This window comes from Emydura macquarii, unplaced genomic scaffold (assembly GCF_026122565.2).
Source record: "Emydura macquarii macquarii isolate MOO-44397 ecotype Brisbane River unplaced genomic scaffold, CSIRO-AGI_Emac_v2 contig_3080, whole genome shotgun sequence".
Taxonomy (NCBI): Eukaryota; Metazoa; Chordata; order Testudines; family Chelidae; genus Emydura; species Emydura macquarii.
The window spans coordinates 5,819,079-5,842,425 of NW_027133217.1; the positions used below are offsets into that span (position 1 = coordinate 5,819,079).

The 23,347-nt window shown below is 47.6% G+C and overlaps 1 protein-coding gene across 2 annotated transcripts in view; it reads left to right on the top strand.

Annotated features, from left to right (window-relative positions):
• Positions 1-23,347, top strand: part of PTH1R (parathyroid hormone 1 receptor) — a 163,472-nt gene that overhangs the window by 112,067 nt on the left and 28,058 nt on the right. For both annotated transcript variants that reach the window (XM_067530427.1, XM_067530426.1), the window contains 5 exons: positions 1,336-1,446; positions 3,901-4,019; positions 13,207-13,301; positions 16,351-16,537; positions 20,723-20,876. In XM_067530427.1, coding sequence (XP_067386528.1) covers positions 1,336-1,446; positions 3,901-4,019; positions 13,207-13,301; positions 16,351-16,537; positions 20,723-20,876 — 666 coding nt within the window. The remainder of the gene's footprint in view (positions 1-1,335; positions 1,447-3,900; positions 4,020-13,206; positions 13,302-16,350; positions 16,538-20,722; positions 20,877-23,347) is intronic.

Here is a 23,347-nt window from a genome sequence, read left to right on the forward strand (position 1 = left end):
GAAGATCTGGGCCAACAGCCCTTCCAGAACCGTGGAGGGAGTTGCGTTGTTTTGATCTTTTCTAACCCTTGCTACTGTAGCTCCGGATATTCTCCCCATTGCAGTTGGTCAAAATATTCCAAGTTCTGATACATTTCAAAATTTCAAAACAAAACAAAACAGGACGAACGTTGAAATTAATGTTCAGAATTGAGTTTTCAGAATAAATTCCAAAAAAAAGGGGAGAGAGAAATTTCTTGATGTGTTCTCCCCCCTCCCCTTTTAACTATCCCTACTCTATCCCCACAAATGTCCTCAGAACCCTTTACAATGGCGGCAGGATGATACACTTGACCTGTAGAGTACGACGTGTGAGGTATATGAAGTTTAGTTTCTTCCAAAAACTGGACCCGATCTTTCCTCATTGGAACCAAATTCTCACTGACTTACCTGGGAGTAAATCTGAACCTAAAGGAACCCCAGTATCCACCCGTTTCTGGAAAGCCTGGGTAAACTGATACCAACAGACAGATGTGAGCAACTCTCCAAAACATTGTTACTATAAAGACTGTTTCTCTGGATTGATGTAAATGCTACAACAAGGCACCTGTCTCTATGCTCTAGTTGCCCCCAATGTTACAACCAAATTCAGGCTCAAACATATATCTATAGGGAAGCAGTATAACTCACCACCAGTGGCTGGTGTCATTCAACTTACCATTTGGAGCTACTGCGTCTAAACCAGGCATCGGAGGAGTTCAGATTTCCCCCTTTCTCAATGCAAAATTCCCTAAGCCTTATAATCTCTCTCCACTGCCACATTTTCAAATGCCTGGGTAAAAAGCTGAGCTGTCCAGCAAACCTTAAAGGACTATATCAGACCAACATGGGAAGTGGCTTCCAAAGTCTTGGGAATCCCCACAGAGAACACCCAGCCAGCAGCCCTTTTATCTTGCCCAAGTCCCTTTGAAAAAGAACCAGAGGCTGGGATAGGTTCTATCTACTCTACCGCTGCTGGCAGGTGTCAGGAGCTGTACACGAGAAGCTGATTGCGTAGCATAGCAACAGCAACTTTATTGAACCTACTAACTCCAAGACCGTGCTGCTTATTCTTATCTGCGAGTAAATGACGCTCCTTGTATTAACGACCTGCACGCAGCACGCTCCCCGAACGGCAGGTAGGACCAAAAGCATTTATGTGTGCCCTGAACTTAATTCTAGCTGGGAGAAGGCCCTCTCAGTGTAGCGTGTGTCTGGGAGGCCAGCTACAGACCTTAGTGGCACGAGGCGACGACGTCGGTGCAAGCGGCTGAATGCGGCAGGCTCAGTGACTTTTTCTCGTTCTTTCTGCCGCAGATGGTTTCTGTCTGCCCGAGTGGGACGGCATCGTCTGCTGGCCTGAAGGCATGCCAGGCAAAGTGGTGGCCATGCCATGCCCTGACTACATCTATGACTTCAACCACAAAGGTAAAGCTCCTTCCCGAATGCTGGGGGGACCTTGGAGCCTGCGGTGGGGAGGGTTGTAGCTGAGGATGTCAGAACCTAACGATGGCATAGGAAGCCTTTCCCCACTTCAGCGGTGCCCCGGGTTTACAGTATCCTTCAACAGTATCCTGGGATTAGTGCATCAGCCCCCCAAGGGGACCCATTTTGCCACAAGGGTAGGCCAGATGGCCTCAACACCTCCCAGACTGCGCCTTACGGCGCCACCAGTCCCGGTGTCTCAGTGTGAACTCTTAGCAGCGAGCCCGACTGAAGTAGACTCCTGGTCAGGCACTTCCTACCCCTTTGAGGGATCCAGGCACGTCAGTTAAGTATTTGCAGGTTTTCCAGCCCCCTGGAATGCACCATCTGGAAGCTCTGGGGTTAGCGGAGAGAAGCACAGGTTAAGACAGCTTTTTCGCTCCATCCCTTTGTCTCTGGGTCCCGAGGGGAAGCCCTTGTGTGTGTGAGAACCTGTTCTTATCACAGACCCCTGACACCTTCAAGCCCTTGATCTCCGGCTGGGGGCTTTTTGTTCTGCTTCCCTTTAGGGAGGTGGGGAGAAACAACTTGCTCTAGGAGGTCATCCTCACTCATTGAGGCTCCCCTTGACTCGGCAGGACCTTCCGATCAAATGTGTTGATTACAGCCCAGTCAGCCCTAGTGGCTCAGTCATTTTGCCCTGATCTCCCAGAATTAATTCTTACCCCGCCCCCAAAGGCAGCCATGCAAAGCAGAGAGGTGGGGAATCCTACTGATAGTGCATCAAAATATCACAGACAATTCCCACTGTCGTTACAGACGGGGACTCCAATCAGGTTCATGAGAGCAATGACCCTGTGACATTTCTGTGGCTGCACCCATCTCACTCAACATTACAAAGCCACCGCACTGGTGGAACCGAAACCACAATTTGATTATATTGTGTCTAATTTTTTTTTTAAATCCTCGGGCTGGTTTCTCAGTTGCTCTGCACCTGACCTAGAAGCAGGAGCAGAGTTGGTGGGTGAAACCGTTTTTGTGTTCCCCTGACTCAGGGTTGCCAACCGTCCGTAAATTTACAGACAGTCAGTTAAAAAAAAGGAAAAATTTTCACACTGTCCGTAAATCCATAAATCGATGAAAATGTCCGTGAAATTGGGTATAAAAAAACCATATTGTATTTTGACATTGATTGTTGTCGTTCAGAATTACTTCTTGTATTGTAAAACGACACTGATCATGACTTTGTCAATTTCCTGTTTTCTATTATTGCACACGCCCAAAGAACCCGACTGATCAATTAACTGCCGCTAAAACAATTGGGTAATTCCAAATTCCTGTGTATAGCATATTGCGAGCACAGAGTTTATATTTGTAATGGTGCCGTAGGTAATTAGTTCATGAAAATGGTCGTAAAGTGAGTACGCACTTTGGTGACATTACTGTATTGTTTATGGTATGTTTAGTAATGTCAGTAAAAAGTTTACCGCATCAGTAAAAAAAATCAACTTCAGATCATCATATCAGTAAAAACTAAAATGCAAGGTTAGCAACCCTGCCCCTGATTCTGAGGAATCAGGAGTCTGATCTGCCCTGATATGAATAAGAGCAGCCTCAAGGCTGCTCTAACTTATGCTCTGCTTCCCCTGGCTCCCAGGAAGCAGAGAATAGCCATCGTGTTGTAGAACCCTCACACAGGACCGCTATGGCCGAGACTGGGAGCTGGGCCGGTGTAGAATCCTTATGCAAGCACTATCAGGGAGGTTTTTGTGCACATCCATTTGACAGCCCCTTTATGGTATGTGGAAAGGGAGGAAGGATGGTCCAGTGGATAGAGCACTGGACTGGAACACAGGAACGCTAGGTTTTATTCCTGGATTTGCCACAGACACTCTGTCTAAACTTGAGTAAATCACTTACTCTACACTGTACCTGAGTTCCCCATTCGTAACAGGGGTGTAAGAAATTAAAAAACCCTATTCATGATTGGAATGCGCTCAAATAGCACAGTGATAAGGGCTAGATAAGTAGAAAGATCTGGTTGAACAAGCCCATTGTTTTTCAATGAATTTTTAATAATTATACAAATGTTTCCATTCTACTGGATTTTGAAAACCATTTTTTTTCCTTTTCTTTTTTTAAACCCTGTATTTTAATCTGCACCGTTTGGTGGGCACCCCTCTAAATTTGGGAGTTTCTGAGTAGAACAAATGGCCGGGATTCAAAGTTCGGTTGCTGTGAAAGATCCTCTAGACTAAGCTGATCTGAAACAAAGCCCCTTGTGTCTCCATGACAAGCAGCAGAGAGAGAAGAGAAGGGAAGGCTGAGTATGGGTAGCTGAGGTTTAAGGATGGGTGACTCAGTGCTCGAAGCATCGGGAAAGATACTTCTTCTGTTCTGCAAGCATTGCAATCTGCCAAGCCTCATGCTATCTGCTTTGTCGTTCCTTTTTGTTAGGCCATGCCTATCGGCGGTGTGACATGAACGGGAGCTGGGAGTTGGTGCCGGGCAACAACCGCACCTGGGCGAATTACAGCGAATGTGCCAAGTTCCTCACCAATGAGACCCGGGAGAGGGTACGCAACGCTTGTATGTAAACTGGGCACGGGGGGTTCTGATCAGCACGAGCCAGTAGAGGTTTCAAGCCCTCCAGCTTGCCTCCTGAGGCTGGAAAGTTTTCCAGAGTTTGCAGGTCACAAGCGAACTTTTCCCATTTGTTTCGGGGGAATTGTTTCACTTCAAGGGGACCGGGGGAAGGGAAGTGGGGCGGGTTAAATACAGTCAGATGTTTGTCCTGCACTCCTCAAAGTGGCCTGATCCATTTTCACAAAATCCGGGGGTGAGGGGAGGGGTACTAAATGGAATTTCTTAAGAAGCTAACAGCAGGTAACCACCCCTGCGGCGGGGGAGAGGAGGCTCTTCCACGCTAGTGAGACCACCATCACTTATGGGCAGTTACACCATCCTTGTGCTATTGCATTAATTAATTAATTACCATCATCATCATCATCTTACACCCTAGGGGACGTAGCCATTGGCCAGCAGCCCATTGTTTTAATTGCTGCACAGACACAGGACCAAAAAATGCTCCCTGCCCCAAAACGTTTGCAGTCTAACTCCTAGCAGCACCTCTGCTTGGGTCAGCTGTGGGGACGGAAGTGAGGACCCCTGGATCTAATGGCTCAGCCCTCCACGGACTGAGCTAAAGAGTTAGGACTAGTAGCTTGTAAGCAGCGGCAGACTTCCCAGGTTTGTTCATCAGATGGGACAAAGACCCTGTGTCATTGCAGGTAGGTGGGAACCTTCGAACTTATTCTCCGCTCAGCCTGATTTTCCCATCGCTTCTTGTCTTGTGTGGTCCTGTGTCAAGAGGGCAAAAAATGCTACCCAATTAGAACGATTGTGTTTTACCCCCACGTTACACTTAGAGGTCTAAGGGAGCACACGATGCAATGAAGAATCAGAGCCTGGTAGATCTAACCTCACCAGTGAGCAGCAGTTCATAGATCATGATCTGGATTTCAGTCCAGCTGGTTCTCCGTAGGCCTTCTGGATCTCTCCTGGCCTGGATATGGAGCAGCTTTCTGCAGAAGGAACAACCGTTTTGTTTGAGGAGGTGACTGTGACACATGCCAGACCCTGAGAAGCATGGAAACTTCAAAAGACAGATATACTGAATGTGCCGTGGGGTTAGTTAGAAACTGTTGTATCTGTGCATGACAGGGTTACTGGCTTAGTGGAGAGGAGGAAAACTGCAGGGTGTTTGTCATGGCCAGAGAGAAGGATGTTGTAGTGGTGGGGGTGGATCAGAAAAGCCGTATCTTAGAGGTTAGAAAGACAAGGCACGTGAGATGATATGTTTTATTGGACCAACTTCTGTTGGTGAGAGAGACAAGCTTTGAGCCACGTTGGGCTGCATTAGTAGGAGCATTGTCAGCAGAACGAGGGAAGTGGTCATTCCTCTCTATTCGGCATTCATGAGGCCACATTTGGAGTATTGTGTCCAGTTTTGGGCCCCCCAGGATGTGGACAAATTGGAGACAGTCCAGCGGAGGGCAATAAAAATGATTAGAGGGCTGGAGCACATGACTTATGAGGAGAGGCTGAGGGAACTGGGCTTATTTAGTCTGCAGAAGTGAAGAGTGAGGGGGGGATTTGATAGCAGCCTTTAACTACCTGAAGGGGGGTTCCAGGGAGGCTGGAGCTATGTTGTTTTCAGTGGTGAGTTTAGCTGATGGCTAGATATCCACGTGGAAGTGTCAGAAAGACAGGCTGAAATTTGAGTGAACTTTCTTAGCCACCTATGTATTATTTACAGCTGGGATCATGCAAAACTCGTGTCTAGAGGCAATTAAATAAGCTTCCGATATAGCCACAAACTTCACAGCTGGGAGCAGGCGTGAAGGTGACACACACAGCCACTTTGTGGGAATGTTCTTAGTTTTAAATCCGGCTCCGGGGCATGATATTATCAGCCTAGTTTTTCTAGCAGTGAGGTCAAACTTGGATCAGTGATTTGGTAAGGAAAGAACTTAGAATGATTTGAGCATCTCTGCCTTTAATCATCCATTCCAGGAACAGAAATCATACTATGTGACTCAGGTAACCAGTTACACTGCGGTGATAAGGAACTGGGAATACACGCAGGGCGCATAGTTCATCAGTAGCTCAGATTTGTTCACATTGAGTGTTTCCACCGAACAACTCTGAATAACAAAGTCATTCAGAAAGATCAAGAGTCTGTTTGAGAATCGTTCACCTCAGGACACTCCTGTGAGGTAGGCAGGTGCTGTTATCCCTATTGTAGAGATGGGAAACTGAGGCACTGAGAGGCCAGCCAAAAATCACACAGGGAGTCAACAATAGGGCAGGAATGGACCCTGAATCTTCTGACTGATAGGTTAGCATGCTAACCACTGGGCCAGCCTTCCCCTCTAAGGGCTTGTCTACACTTACCTCAGGGATTCGGCGGCAGTCGACCGGAGTTACTCAAACTACGCAAAAAATGTGCGTAACTCCCATCAACTTCTGTGCTTCTGTTCTGCGCTCCATCTTCACTGCACTGCGCCGACGGGAACCGCGTTCCCATCGACGCAGCGCTACGCCACGTGAGGAGGTGGTCCTAATACGTCGATTTCTGGATCGACTGAGAGGGTCTTCACTGACCGCTCAGTCGATCCAGAGCAATCGATCTGACGGCGGCGAATTTGCCTCTGTCAGTGTAGACATAGCCTAATAATGCTTTCTGGGAAGGAGGCCCAGGATGTAGTCTTTATGCCCTCATTCCTCTCAATAGCACAGCCCCTTCTCTTTCCTCCCCACAGAGTCATGGCTTTGAATGTGCGTTTTAGAAGTGAAACATTGTGAGCAGTTAGAGAGAAGTGGGTCAACAGACCATGTGCCATCCATCTGCATGAGGCATCTACAGCTTCTGGGCAATGGCCTGTGGCCATTCCCTTCTGGGAAGCACAGCTGTGTATTTTGTAAATCATCTGTTATTGCACTGGTAGAGTTTAATTCCGAAGGACCACAGAGTCGTGGGAAATGTCTAGGACACACGTTAGCACCCAAATGCCCCGGTCTGTGTATAAGACCGGTATTTTTTTCCCTGTTGAGTTCACCTCCTAAGCATATGGACATGGGATTGACTGTGTCCGTAGTGCGGCTCTGCTTAATGTAGCATAAAACAGGTCACTCTGCATGGATCAGAAGAAAGGGAAATTTCAGGATTGCATGGCCAGCTGTGTCTGTCATTTCAAAATCTGCCTATTGCAGAGAAACAAAGTAATAGGTAATATTGGCCCGGCTTCTGTTGGTGAAAGAGGAAAGAGCTAGACAGAGCTCTCTGTTCTTTAGTCTGGGAAAGTACTCCGAGTGTCACAGCTGAATAAGAAACAGAACACATTGTTCAGCATAAGTAATTAACAGGCCTTCAAGGTGAATTGGCCCGTTAACACCTCTGAAGTCAGAGGACAAAAAAAGCAGGGGAGGCTAGTGGGTTACAGATTGTCGTAATAAGCCATAAATCCAGTGTCTTTTGTAAGACCATGATTTTTAGTGTCTAGCAAAGTTATGAATTTAAGCTTTCAGGCTCATTTTTTGAAGATGCTGTGTAGGTTTCCTTCCAGGATGAGGCCCGAGAGTGTTCAGATACGGAGTGATTGTTTTGTGAACAGTGGTTGCCCATGGGTGATATGGAGTTTTTCCTCTTCGATTGTTTTTTTTGCGTGAGTTTATTTGAGAGCACAGTGACTGTCTGGTTTCACCCGCGTAAGTTGTTGGGGCATTTAGTGCACTGGATGAGGTACGCCACATGTTGTGATAGGCATGTGTGAGATCCATGGATCTTGAAAGGCGTGTTGTGGGTGATATTGATCATCACAGCAATGGGGGTATGGCTGCAGATTTGGCATTTGTTGTTCCGGCAGGGTCTAGTGCCGCTGTGAGTTGGTGAGTCCAGGTCTGTGGGATGCTTGCTTCTGAGGATGAGTTTGGTGAGGTTGGGGCGTTGTTTGCAGGCCAGAAAAGGGGATTCAGGAAATATTTCTTTCAGGATGTGGTCCCCATCGAGTATGGGTTGTCGTTGTTTAATGATACCCTGAACGGGTTCCAGTGTGTGGCAATAGAGACTGTCTCTCAGGCTTACAGAGAGCTCTTCTTCAGATCACTTCTCTGTGTAAGCTTGAAAGCTGGTCTCTTTCACCAACAGAAGTTGGTCCAAGAAAAGATATGACCTCTCCCCCCTCGTCTCTCTCATATCCTGGGACCAACATGCCCACGACAACACTGCAAACAAAAAATCACATGATTAGTCTTTTTCTCTGCTGACTGAAGATGGCGATTATGCAACAGCAATTTAGCCCTCCAGCCTTTCACACCGTCCATTGGGTCTGCAGAACTGGAAACAATACAGCCTCCTTCGACTGATTCTCTAAGTAGAGATGTCAGGCAGATGGATTTTGCCAAGACAGACTTGTCATCGCTACAAAGAGTGTTTTCTATTTTTTTTCCCCCACTGGGAGAACAGCATTTTTTGTGTCATCCGTAACAGCTGCACTTAACCAGCAATCATCCGACGAGGTTGTTGGAAGATTCAGAGAGAGACAAATGGACAAACATAGCCAATGGGAAGTTGTATGGAAGCCAAACACTAGAAAGTGTTGGAAAAATCTCTGTCTGTCTCTCTCTCTCTATATATATATATACAGGTATTTGTTTAGGTTCTCTGTGTTCTCATTTTAGCTACCGTGGGGTAATTATATGGCTGGCCAAAGCAGATACACAGGGGGGTGGAAAAGGTTTGTGTCTCTTTTTCTCTTTTCCTGAATGGCATAAATAGGATTATTCCATTTAGAGCAGCGAAGAACCTGATTTTTTTTTTAAATTAGCAAAGTTTGCTAACGCAATCAAAGCCAAGAGGATTAACAGATCGCAACTGCCTAGTGATGAAATTGCTTCCGGGTTTTTTTAAAGGGGGAATCTGATTGCTGGTGAAAGGTGCTGGAGTGACAGCCCCAGAGACTGAAGTCTGTTTAGCTGCAGATCAGGTAGCCTGACAGCACTGGCTGCAGATAAAGTTTCCCCAGATACCCCCACACGCCTTAACCCCTGCTGGGATGAGGACAGATCTCTTGGGAGAGGGCACATCTGTGTGTAGCCTTGTGACAAAGTGTATAGACCCCACCTGGCTGAGGAAGACACCAGAGAGGCCCTGTGTGCAGGGTTGGCCCAACTTCTCTGGCCCTGTCAATTCTGTGTGGTAGGGAGGGAGGCCTTTAAAAAGGAGGAAACTGCAGTCAGCTGCAAGGAGAGAGACCACCCTGAGCAGAAAATGGTTGAAGGGATTCCTAAAGCCGCAGGGGGGATGATCATCCACTCTAACCCTCAGAGGAGTGCGACAAACTCCTAGAGTGAGCCCAAGTCAGCTACCCCTCCAGAAGGACTCCTAGGAAACGGCTACACATACAGCCCCACAGGATGAAGGTATTGCCATCTTTCCCCCTTTGAGTTGGCTCTGGGAAGACACTATTTTTGGAGGAAGGAGAAACTGTACATAAGCCACCCCATGCAGATAAATAGGTAAGGCCAGGGACTGCCACCATGTGGGAGAAAAACCTAAGGGAACTCTTTTACAGGCCCACAAGAAGAAGGGATCCCGGGAGTTTGCCAAGAGAAAGGAGGGAGCTTTATAAAGAAGCAGCCTAGCAGCATGATCATGGAGGTTCAAAGAGATTTCAAAATGCCCTCCAGGGCCATGCTGAAAGCTGCCCCAGCTCAGTGATCTCCTGCCCCTTTATTCTAATGCTCTGTCTTTAAGAGCTGGGATAACCCTGCCCTTCATCCAGGTGGCCAGAAAGGAGCCCCGCAGGAGCCGAATGCAGGATCCGTGTGTCTCTAATCACAGGCAGCCTGCTTGGAAAGACGTCCTGCCTCCAGAGTGATGGACTGAGAGATCTCTGGCTTCCTGCCCCAGCACCCTGACCATCCGGCTCTGTTTTATTTACTTTCCATCCAGCATTTCAAAGTAACTTGATGTTGTGGGGGTGTCAGGTTCATAGATCAGCCAGTGCTGGTCCCTCGAGGAGCCCAGGGTGGTCAGAGAGAGAGGGCACAATTTGTTTGTTTCATCTTCAACCGCGAGACGGAGCCATCTTTGCGGTCCCGCGGCCTCAGGTCAGGGAGCGCATGGGTAGCACATCAGGCGCTTTCACCTGGCCCTGGATGCTGGTCGTACCTGGAGCACGCTCGCTTTCACGCTGGTGCCCGTCCGGAGCACTGGGGATATGGGCGCTTTCCCTGTCACGCTAGCCTGCATCGGTGGCAACGCCAACCCTCGCACTTTTGCCTTGGTGCACGTTAGTAGCACCTCTGAGACCGGCACCTTCACTGTCACCCAGCGGGGTGGCAGTAGTATCTGAGATGTGACCACTTTCAGCTTAGCCTAGGGGGGGTGTGGCAGAAGCACCTCGTGAACGACCACTTTTCACATGGGGGCACATGGACAGCAGCGCAGGGATTTTCCACCCGGTAACCAGAAGCAAATGGTTCTTGTGTCTCGCCAGAATTCCCTTCTCTACAAACGCTATTAAACCCAGGCACAGCTTGTTTCGGAAGGACAAACCCTCTTGTTTTCAGGGATGAGACTGGGGAGAAATGTGACCTAGATCCACTGAAACCGTAGGGAATGGAAACCGTGCCCAGAAACATGGGAGGTTCAGTTCTGCCTGGAAACCATCATCCCAACAATGTGGACCATCGGAGGACCTAACCATAAGCCAACCAATCCTGTCTTCATCCACTGCTGCAACGTGGTGGTTTGCCTGCTGCCGAGGAAATCAGAGAGGCCCCGGGAAAGCAGTCACATGCCAGACACGATGGGAAAAGCACAGAGTGTGCCAGGGCTGCTTTCTCTAAACCTCATTGTTTAAAGCAAAGTTGTTTCCAGCCTGGAGCTTTGCAAAGAGCCCTGACTCTCACTTGAGGGATGACCCCTCGGTACAGCCAGGCCTGGCCCAGCTAAGTGGAGGGGAGATCTCGACAGGAGATCCGTGCACATCCTCTCTTGACAGAGGAGAGAGCCTAGGGACGGGGCTATGTTGGGGCTTGCTCACTGGAAAGGAGATCAGGCAGATCCTGGGGCAGGAGCAGGTGGAGGCCGCGGCAAGGGGGCAGGCAGAGCAGTGGCAGCAGAGATGGGGCCAGGGCATGGCACGATTCCACATCCTCCCCCTCCCGGGATAACACACAGCAGGATGCTTCGCTGCTGAGCGAAGTGGACGGGACCCCCATCCAAGCCAGCGGCCTGGGATCCAGCCTGTTTGAACACCCCCCCCAAACGTCCTCCGTCCTCTGCTGTTCTGCCGTGGAATCAATTGTCTGGGCAATACCAAGATTTTCCAGCCCTCTCACCCGCCAAGGTGGTGCTCGCCAAGGACAGCTTGCTTTGGGGGTGCCTGCAGTGGTATGTGGACTCCTCACTTAGGCATGGCAGAGGCAGAGTTTAGTTTGAAACAATCGCACCGGTGTGGCAAGGGGGAAGACAACGCTTCCTCTACCCACCCGATCGCCATCCCCCCACCTCCCATCCCCACCCAGTTCTCAGACGAGGCCCTGGTTGTCGGGAGGAGAATAACATCTGCGTGATGGCCTGGGAAAAGAGGAACATGGCAGCTTTTTAAAGCCGTGGCTTGGAGTGCAAGAACACAACCAGTCATGTGAAACCATTTCCATGGCCAAAGAAGTGCCACCACCAGAGCCGCTGCTTCCCAAGCTCTGGGCTGAGATCTGTTGTCAGCGAAAGCTGGCATTTCCCAAACCGTTACGATTTTATCCCGACTCTTACAGTAGCACACGCAGAGCTGCTACAATGCAGCCGTTGTTTGATAGGAACGTGGGTGTTTCCAGTTAAAGTTCTGAAAGGGGAAAGGGAGAGGATTTTATTCTGCTTGGCTCAGTGATTTTTCTCCACCCCGATCCCGTCTTGGAGTGCGAGGTATTGCATACAAAGACGGTGGATGCAAACCCGTGTTTCAGCAGAGCCGGGATCCCCGACTTCACTGGGGGGAAAAGCAAGTTAGGCCCCGTATGGAGCCTTCCCTTTCAAAATGCACAGTCGGCTTATATTGCTCGCCGCACCGCCTGCTGCAACCACTGCTTTAAAAAAAAAAAAAAAAGAGCATTGGCAAGGCCATCGCTCTACCAAAGGAAACCACAAGGAAACATTCCCAGAGCTGGGTATTCTGCTGTAACGGGGCCTGCGGTTAGCATTCCACAGTGTGCCACTTCTAGCCCCAGATCAAAATTAGAGCTGTCATTCGGAGCCCAGCATTACTAATGTTACTGAAACTCCCCCGGGGGAGGAGGGAAGCAGAGGGAAGAAGAAAGATGCTGAATTGGTTGGTTTCTTCTTGAGTTTTTTGCTCCGTTCAGAAGACGAAAGCCTCTGTGATCCGCGATGTTGGTAGATGTTTTAACCCTGCTCAAGCTGATGTTCAGACCTGTAACAGACAAAGCTCCATGCAAGAGAAAGTTTCTTGAAGCTGTGACTTAGAAATTGGCAGTGAAAAAAGCCTCTTAGGTGTCTAGTCTATACCCTGAATGCAATATTGATCTCTAGAGATCCATGCGGTCTAATGCAAGGTGGCCTTTTTCATGAGACTTTGTAAACCAAAGTCTTGTATGAACAATAAAGATCCTCAGGCACTTCCAGCAGAACAGGCCCTTTCTCTTAGTATCCCTGAGCCAAATTTCTCCTCCCTGCATCCTTGTGCTATGTGTTGACGCCCTTTACCCCCAATGCTGGTTGCACACCACTGGTGCTGCACATCAAACGGCTAAATCCCACACGTCCTTAGTCAGGTGAATATCATAATGAAATCACTGGGCGTTTTGCCTGAATAAAAGCCAAGGAAGGCCAGCAGGATTTGGTCAACAGTTTGTAAAGCATCTGGGGATCTTTGGGGATGAAAGACGTTGTATAAATCCAATCTGACACACCGATATAAACCAGGACTCCCCTTCAAAATCCATGGTAACCCCCGTTCACTAGGAAATGGGGGTAGCTCTTTACATGCTGTCCATGTACTGAGAAGACCACCGGTTATCCTGTTCCTATAAACACTCACTGCTTCTTTGACCTTGTGTTTCTGTTGTCGGCAGATACAAGAGCCTGAATCTTTATGCCACTAGCACTGTTGTGTTACAGTAAAGCAGAATTTATTCTAATTTGGCCGTTTCTTTTCCCCCCCATCATTTGTGCTGCAGGAGGTCTTTGATCGCCTCTATTTGATTTATACCGTTGGATACTCCATCTCGCTGGGATCCCTGACAGTTGCTGTCCTTATCCTGGGATACTTCAGGTAAGCGGCTCGGTTTTTCCTTTTGGGGGGTATCGGTTCCATCACACCAGGCACCTGGAGTGGATGGGAGGAGACCGAGGTCCTCGTCGGTAACAAAACTCCTCCTTCCTTATGTGTGTTTCGTCAACAAGCCACCAAGGTTGTTTTGATATTTGCTGGTTGGGTTGTGTGCGGCGTCATTCAAACAAAACTCTTGGGGTTGGGTAGAAACCCCTCAAATCGTGCCGTACTCACTGTAGGCAGACAAAGCTTAACACCTAATGCCTCTGTTTGCTAAATGGATATAAGCTGATGGGAGCACAGACCACGTGGAAGCAATGGGGCACATCCTCTGGTTCCCTTGTGGTGCACAGGAAGCAGATGCAACCTATAAGCGCTGAGGTAGGGATTCCCCCAGCATGGGGGACATAGAGCCAACAGAGCTGGTTCCTGCACCTTCTTCCTGCCAGGAGCAGCCATTTTGCCAGCCAGAGTGGGAAATGTTTTCTGTACCCCCGGTGCCCTGGGGCGGAGCAAAACAAATTGGCCGGCTATTCACTGGAGGAAAACTGGGCTGGCCAATCACAGCAGAGCAAAAAACAAATCAGTAAATCGAGCTGAGAGGCCCAGCAGTCCAGTGCCCCCTAGAAGTGGCTGCCACAGTCACCTGCCCCTGGAACCGGCCCATCTTCCTGCAACCTCACCTGCGGGAGGAGAGCAATTAGAGCGTACCATCCCCAGCTTGGGGGACCACCGCCAGCTGCGGTCATAGAGAGTAGCCAACAAACTGCTGTAACCTGCACCCGGAGCCGACGCTGGGCAGGGAACCCAGATCTTCTGCGTCCCGATTCAGTGCCATGGACACATCCATCTCCCGCTTGGGCCGTTACTGGCGACTCAGTGGGCTGCGTTGACAGCAGGCAGTGCCAGCCGGCTGCTGTGGCAGTAACCTCTCCACGCAGTTATCAGCAGTGGCGATGGACTCCCAGACACCACACAGCGCTGGCCTGGGCTAAACCACTGACATGCAGCCCTGGGAATTGGACATGGGACCTTTGTCTCCAAAAACACACTGGCCTCTCACCGGCAAGCTAAAGGAAATCAGTTTTATTAGCCTAGAGAGCAAAGAGCACCCCATCGGCCTAGATCAGACATGCACAGTACAACACGACAAGCTCAAACTGCTTTGGAACAGTGGTGAAGTTAACACGTGCTATTCTGAGACACATGGTGCCCTCCTGCACAGCCGCAAACTCTCTTCATTCAGGTCTCTTGCATGGTAAATGCTTTGTTTCCTATTGGAGACCCGGAGAGCTTGTTAAATCATGTAATGCTGCGACTTTAGCCCGTAGAATGGAAATTCTCATGTCTTGCGCTCGCTCGTGCTACTTGCATCCATTTATCACTGATAAAGAGTGCTTGTGCTCAGAGAAGTGACTGAGTAAAAATAGCTGCCTCTTACTCAGTAGAAATGCTCTCTCTAGCACCCAGAGTTAGATTAGGGTGACCAGATAGCACGTGTGAAAAATCGGGACAGGAGGTGGGGGGTAATAGGCACCTATATAAGAAAAAGCCCCAAATATCGGCACTGTCTTTATAAATTGGGACATCTGGTTACCCTAAGTTAGATCTACTCGCTTTAGGGTGCAGGGTAAGTTTTTTCTACTATTTATTAGCGCTGGCCAAAAATTTTTGGTCGAAACAGGTTTTCTGTTAGAAAATGCCATTTCAACGAAACCAAATTTTCTCATGAAATTGTATAGATTTTGACATTTTCATTTTGAAAAAATAAATGAGGGGGAAAAAAACATTTGAAAATGTCAAACCCCCACATTTTGACATGGTGAGAACAAAAAAAAAAAAAATTGAAAAAAGCACCTCTCTTGGTTTTGAAATGTATTCGGTTTGATACTAAAATTGGCATTTTTAAATCATTTCGAAAGGGTAAAAATAAAATTGTTGATTGTCCCAAAACAAATTTTTTATTTCAGAATTTCATCTCACTTTTTTTTTTTTTTTTTTTTTTAATTTTGGCATTTTGTCCCAATTTGGGATGATCTGGGATGAGTTTTCTTCTTTTTTTTCCCAAAATCTCAATTTTTTTTTCCACAGGACAGAAAATCCGTTTTCCAACCAGCTCTTCTATTGATTTCTTTTTGCCCCGCAAAGCCAACACAAGAATGAGCTGAGCTCTGTTCTGGCTCACATATCATCAGGAGAATTATTAATTAAATTGCAACTGCAGGAACAAAGCCTGCTCTTTCTCATAGAATCATAAAATAGCAGGGTTGGAAGGGACCTCAGGAGGTATCTAGTCCAACCCCCTGCTCAAAGCAGGGCCAACCCCAACTAAACCATCCCAGCCAGGGCTTTGTCATACCTGCACAACTCCATTTAGCGCTCTTTGTATTATAGTAGGTCTCAAGGCTTTAAATAGAGCAGAATACCAAGGAAGAACAATTGCTCTTGTCTCAAGTCTGTCTTCCTCCCATTAAAACCTGTTAACCTTAGCAACAGACCTAGATTCTTCTTCTTCATGTCATTAGAGCTGGGGATCTCAAAGGAGATGAACTCACGGGCTCCCCCAGCACTAGCTAACCAAGCACTATCACATCTTACACTGCTACAGAGCCTTTCATCCTAATGGAGCTCAAAGCACTTTACAATCTATATTCAAGGATCACTTCATGCAACGTTGCAATGCAGCCACCTCTGGTGTGGGGCTCAGGGGTTTGACAGGGCCCAGCAACACTACCCAACAGGAAGTGAAGCAGAATATTTATTGAACTGAAACGGAAGCGGGAATCTAGCCAGACAGGAAGGAATTCTTAGCACAGGGACTAACAACCCTGTGCTGCACACAGGGGTGAATTTTGCATGGGAGCGGGACTCTGGCTGTAGACTCAGTTCACTGCAGGGACCCAGCTTTCCTGAGAGAAGAGGTGGATGCTGGGGGAGGTGGGAACACTGTGCAGAATCGTTCAACCCCCTCGGTGCCATCAACAAGCACAGTGGAGTCTGAATAGGTCCAGAGGGACATTTTAACCATTTCAATCCTCCCTCCTCCCAGACGTTTGCACTGCACAAGGAACTGCATCCACATGCACCTGTTTGTCTCCTTCATGCTGAGGGCGGTCAGCATCTTTGTGAAGGACGCGGTCCTGTACTCCAGCTCGGCTCTGGAGGAGATGGAGCGGCTCTCCGAAGAAGACCTCAAGTCCATTACCGAGGCCCCCCCAGCGGATAAGTCGCAGTTTGTGAGTACTGCCCTACAGCTGGTTACGTCTAACCTCTCCCTCTTGTGTGACTCACCCTGGGAACGCTGGTGATCTGGGGCCTGGTCGACTTCCTGTCTCTTCCCCAATGGGAGACTGAGACATCTGACCCCTCTTCCCCACCTAAACCGCAACATCTTCCACTCCCCCTCTCACGCCCTCCCTGCTAGCTGTCTTGAATCAAGTCCAGGGTATATAAGCAATGACCCAAAAGAACCTTCTTGCCAATGCAAATTCTTCACCTGCCGTCCATCCCAGGTAACACCAGGGCTAGGTCCCGGCACCTTTATTATGTGGGAAGATGGGCACCTCCTTTTTAAAGAGCAACCTCAGCACCCCGATGTGCACGTTTACACAGCCCACAGAAGTGAGCCTCTCTCGACCTGGGCTGGAGGGGGGTCCTGCTGTGAGCTGTAGACATATTGTGGCTATGGCTGGCACTCGTGCTCTGGAGTCTAGGGAGGGTTTCAGGGGCCGAGATGCCCCTTAAAACTGCTTCCTGCACAGCTATTTTAGCACAGCAGCGCAAGCCCAAGTCTGCTGAACCGGGCTCGGAGGCTCACTGCAGCAGGCTGCCATTGGCCATGTAAACACACCCTCCGTGGTCAGGCAGACAACTCCCTTTTGGAACAGTTTCAGTGCCTCTGTACCACAAGACATGTCAGCACATCCGTTTCCCAACGTGCCGTTTCCCCACCAGTGTACGTAATTCAATGATTTTCCGCTCGGCTGTTCTTCTCGGGACAAACCACGCAGACATCGCCCTAAGCTGTCTGACACGCCTGCCTGTGGTGGAGACTGGAAAGGCCTTCCACTCTCCGCTCCGGCTCCCAAGCATCCCTAGATGTAGATTTTAGACTGAAGAAGCACATCAATAAAAGTATCACCTCATTGCAATTTGCCGTACAGTTTACTACTCCCATTACTGTTTAAGACCCCGAGCTACTGGGGTGATATACTCTTTATAAAGGCCAAGAGATGGATTGAATGGTATTAGAAAGACAGATTCCACTGTCATCTCACCGTAATTGACTATTCTCACTGTAGTTTATTCCTATTATTATTGTTGTTATAGGTATCTTGTAGCACCCCCAATGTGCTAGGGAATGGTCCCTGTCCTGCAGGTTTTGTACTCTAGGAGACAGATCCTCACCCAGTGGAAGTTGGTGGAGCTGTGCCAATTTATACTATCTTAGGAACTGGCCCTGAAATGGCAAACTGGGTTATTCCCGTTGTGACATATTTCCCAGTCTGAACAGCGCTTCCCCCCTCACCGGATGTGTTCTGAATTTTGAAATGGCCGAGGGCTATTTTAGAATTAGTAATGCCATTTCATGTGTTCGCATAGCCGCTGGACAGCATGTGTTACATGGAAAGCTGGGCAAAAGAACTGATTCCTTTTTTTTTCAAAAAAAACCCCACCTTTTTTTGGACCCCCCTCCCCAATTATTTGCCAAAATCAGGTTGAATCTGACAAATAATTTAGGTTGGGGAAAAAAAAATTGGAAGAGTCCAAATGTTTCAGTTTGACTTTTTGATTCAAAACTGCATTTCAATTTTAAATTTGGCCAATTTAACTCCACCCAGAAAAGGTTGAATCAAAACAATAAAGACTCCCCCTCCCCCCCAATTGCTTTGTCTGAAATATTTAATAATTCAACAAAACAAATTAGATTTTGGTTCAAATCAAACGGGATATTTTTCCAGATTTTTCAGTTCAGCCCCTGAACTGATAAATCCATTATTTGCTTAGCTTTAGTTACGTGTTCCCAGTCCACAGAAGGTCCGGGTCTATTACAGACCTTGCCTCTTTACTTCAAGCTTTAGAGAATCCTGTTTCATTCAGAAAGTCTTCAGTGTGATTCCTTGTACTGGCCAAGATGACGGCTGTTGCATTAGCTCTGTGTTAGCAACCAAAAGGGAAACACTCGGAGTTTGCAAAGAATATGTGTACTTTGCTGCATTCATAGAGCAATTTTGTGCTATAAATAACCAGGAGGAGATGTTTCCTATTTAGTGAACTGCAAACACAAGCAAGTATCTAAAGGGTTTAGCAATGATTGATATATCATTTCATTTCCAAAGTAGGAGCTACATAATTATCAGGTTGGGAAGATGGTAATTTTCTGTGACGACAGAAATTATCATTTGAATGTTTTTTTAAATTTATCTTCTTTACATTTTTTTTTCACTCCTTTGTCTTTAACAGAAAGTGAATTTTTTGGCTGGCTAAACTTGACAGATTGATTGATAGCTCTGCAGACTGAAAATTCCTTTTTTTTGCCACGGAAAAGGACATGAGTTATGCAATTCTGTCCAGTCTCACTGGGGCTATATTGTTCCCTTTAGAATATTCCCTGAGTAAGAGGCAACACATATACATGCGGCCCTAGGAGGACATGTTATAAATAAGGAGGTTAGAAAATGGATTGTCCATCCTGTGAAAAATTCTGAGATTTTGAAGGAAAAAAATCATCCCAAATTGGGACAAAAAGCCAAAATTCTGACGTTTTCACGAAACAAGAGTCCCTGGCAAGGTTCCTTGAAGGCCAATCAAAATGTTTTGTTTCCGTTTCAAAAAAAAATTTTTTTTTGAAACCATAAAGGTCATTTCAAAATGAGAAATTGCAACTTTCCGGTCTGAAAACGTCAAAATGGGACGTTCGGTTATTTTCCAAATCATTTTTTCCAAACTTTTCCGAAATGAAATTCTGTTGGAATAGATTCAAGTTTGCGCCCCAAAAAATAAATAAATCAGTTTAATCAAAATGGCTTTTTTCGACAGAAAACTGTTTGGACTATAAGTTTTGGACCAACCCTGGTTACATTTAAAGTCATTTAAAGCACTGCATGAAGCAGTAGAAAACAGACTGTCAGGAAAAAATCCTGCATTGGCAGAGGGGTAGGACAGGGCAATGGAGAGGGGTCCGCATTACAAAGGTTACTGCAGGGTGGTACTTATTTTGCTCTGGTCATTCTGTGTTTAGAATGAGGAATCCTGGCTGCAGCTACATGTGAGACAGCACTGATTTTTGTCAATGGTATTCATTTAATTAAAACAATCCCAGGGTTACAATTAAATCTGACCCAGAACTTCATTGGCTTGCACGTTTAGGGCTAGTTTTTCCCAAGGCTCTCCCAGGCGCAGATTCAGCAGTCCGGATTGATTCAGTCACACACTCAAACTCCAAGTGAAATTCCCTGCCCTGGGTTATTCGGGAGGTTAGACAGGATCATCACAAAAGTCCCTTCTGGCCTGAAAGGTCTGTGCATGTAGCTGCCTGACTCCCTCTGCCTTGGTGTCCTTCAGTGTTTTGCTGAACAGTGGTGGAATACGCACTTGTTTGAGTGTTTTACTGAATCGGGGTCTCAGACTTGTCTGTGAAAGTGATGGGCTGGCACTGGAAAATTATGAGCAGCCCCAAGCCAGGGTCTTGAGCGCTCTCGGTGAGACGCAAAGGAGCATGGTAAATTCCCTGGTGCAGATCGCAGGACGTCTCTTCTCTAGCAGGCACATTGGCATCCGAAATGGAGGCGCATGTTTCTCTTCTCGCCCATGTTCCCCTGAACGGTCAGGAGCTGTACACTGGGACAGAGTCTGCCGGTACACAGGGAAAAATCCAGAGTGGCTCCATTGGTGCTGGATCCAACCCACCAGCTCAAAATTAGACCCTGCACAGTGGAAGAAATACACAGGGCAACCCAACAGGACTAACTACGCAACCATGTAAAAATGCCCTGGGTTTTTCCTAGAGAAAGCTCACCTTCTACCAGATTTCATGAGCTGACTTTGTGGGCCGGATCCTCAGCTGGTGTAAATCAGTAGAGCTCCCCTCAGGTGAATGGGTTTACACCCACCTGAGATGTTCCTCTTTGTCATTATTTTTATTAGAATAGTACCTAGAGGTGTCTGCTGCAGTCACTTGAGCTAGGCGCGGTACAAACATGTAGCCATGGAGTCTCTGCCCTGAAGAGCTTACAGTCCAAACAGACGATGGATGGGAGGGGAAACTGAGGCAAAGTGAGTTGCCTAGGGCCACCTGAGCCCTCTCCAACTCGCACAGCAGCCTTTTTCGTGTTTTCAAGCTCTCGCTAGCCCTTGACTCCCCCTGCTTCGGGTTCACAGCACGTTTTTAACCTCCCTTTCTCCCTCTGCGGTCACTCCAGGTGGGCTGTAAGGTAGCCGTCACCTTCTTCCTCTACTTCCTGGCGACCAATTACTACTGGATTCTGGTGGAAGGGCTCTATCTCCACAGCCTCATCTTCATGGCCTTTTTCTCAGAGAAGAAGTATCTTTGGGGCTTCACGTTGTTTGGTTGGGGTGAGTCACCGCTGCTCTTGTGGCCTTCTAAGCTGACAGTGTCTGTGTGTGTCTGCGTGTCTCTGTCTGAGCAGGTCGAAGAGCAAATGGACACAGAGTGAGGGCGGCTGGATCCATATAGTAGCTGATCCACCCATCCTTCCGCTGACTCTCCCTGTCCCCTAAATCGCCTGTGCACAGGGAAGCACCCTAAGCTGGGATCTGCAGCATATAAAGGCTGCACTCGTCCTACATAGCTTCCCCAAATCCTACCCTCCCCTGTAACAGGCAGGGCCTTCCTTCCCTGTGGAAGGGGTGGCAGGACTGAGTCCCTGAAGATAGTATTTAGTTTGATTTCTCGATCACAGATTGACTCCATGCAGGGCGGGGCAGGCGTGTTTGTTTCACCATCTATCACGCAGGAGTGTTTCTGGAATGGAGCGCTGCAGCCAACTTAAATGATTCTCTGCCCTTAATGACACAAGGGCCAGACACTCGGCTGGTGCAAATCAGCAAGGCTCCATTGAATTCACTGGAGTGACACCGATTTACACCCGCTGGGCTAGGTTCCCTTGAGACTGTCAGCACCCTGGGGAAATGGTTGCATACATGGGAAGTGCAGTCAGGTCTCAGGATGTCGGTTCATGGTGGAGTCCTGCGCTCTGATTTCCGTCCTCTGGCCTCAGACGGCCACCGGATTTCTCGAGCGTTCGAGCGCACAAATGGAAACCTGCAATTTGTGGGGAAGCAATTTTTTTCTGCATGGATCTTTTCTTGAAGCAGGGACGTGGGGGGGGGAGGGGAGAGGAGGGGACAAGTCATTAGTGGAAGGCTGTTTATACACAAGTGTTTAAGAAGAGACTGCGCTTTTGTTCCCCTCTGGCACTGCCTCCGGCTTGTCGAGACAGCGCAGGGAGTAATGAGGTGCAGCTCGTTTGAGGGCAGTGTAATAACTGCCTGCAAGTGTCTGATGGGTGGGAACACGAGGGGAGAGGAGGAAGTGTTTAAGATAGTCCTCATGGGTATGACTAGACATAAGGGAGTGCAGTACCTGAAAAAAAGAACGTGCAGCAGGGAAAGCTTCTGAAGGGTGAGATCTATTAGTTTCTCAAGCGAAAGAGCAGAGGCCTTGTTTTAAAGAAATGCGAAGGACAAAGCCCTGGAGAATATACGACAGGCCACCATCTTACCTTGGCACTGTATGTAACTGGTTGTTTCCATCGATTGTGTCCACACCAGTGGATCCCCCAACTATCCAGATAGCCAGCATTCAAGGGGTAACGTGTAAGTCACGTCCAAACAGTGCGGCATTCTGTTCCCTTTAACGCTGGCTCGGCCACATAACGTTTGATGAGCCTGCGGCAGCCTGGCTATTAAGTACTTGGCCTTTGAGCTCTGGTGGTAGCGGTTTGCGTCTTAAGATCCAGGGCTCCCAAATCCCACCCAGAGGTGTGGGCAATGCGAAGGCTATGCAAAGGCTGGCTCTCCTTAGGGAAAGTTGGAGAATGATGCATTGGCTAGTGGGCTTTCCAAACATCCGCGGTGGGACAATTCCTACTCCAGCTGTTGTTAGACTGAGAATTCTTTGGACTCAAGTATTTAAAAAAATCTTCAAAGTATTGGAGTAACAGTGGCCCCTTAGTCATTTAGTCTCGTGTCTGTTTTACGTCTAAGAGAACGGCATCCAATTTATGCTGCCATTTAACATTGCTAATAACGCCAAAGTAGTCAAAGAAAACCCATCAAACAGGCCTCGCAGCCTTTCATTAACACTTCTGATCACTGCCAAACTATAATCATCTTATTGAGCAGCCCACAATGTAAAAGTCACACCTGTCACAACACCAATTATCCATTTGCCTCCACACATTTGTGGCTGTTTAATTAAATTCCTCTGGAATTAGAATGGACGGTTTCCTCCAGTTGCATTTGGTTTTGCTTTATTTGGATTAGCATGATAAAAAATATACATATATACACATGGCTTTGATAACTTTTGGGCATTCAGAAGTGGGGCCCAGTTCAAGGCCTTCTGAAATCACTGACAAGACTCCAATTCAATATCGTAAGCATTGGATCAAGCCCATACCACAGTGATGACCAATGTGGAACCAGTGATAAATAATTATGATGTTCAAATAGGTACAGCAGGGAGACGTTTTCCTCAAGAGCTGAGATCTTTTGCTCATATAACAAAAAACATCTGAGGATTTGTAATGCCCTGGAGACTTCTATGAAAATCCAAACCGTTCACTATAGAACAATTTATGCTGAAGGAACCAAAACACCCACTTGTTCTCTGATGTTGGATCCAAAGATTTATCTGAAAGAGACTTTACAGTCCAGATCCTCAGATGGCATACTTTGTTGTCAGTAGTGGATCTGGTGAATAGCTGCTTTCAGTTCCAAAAATCTGAATTAAAAACATTGTTCGGGGTTGACCCAAAAATGATATTTTAAAAATATTTTTCAGCAAATCAAGAAGTTAAACA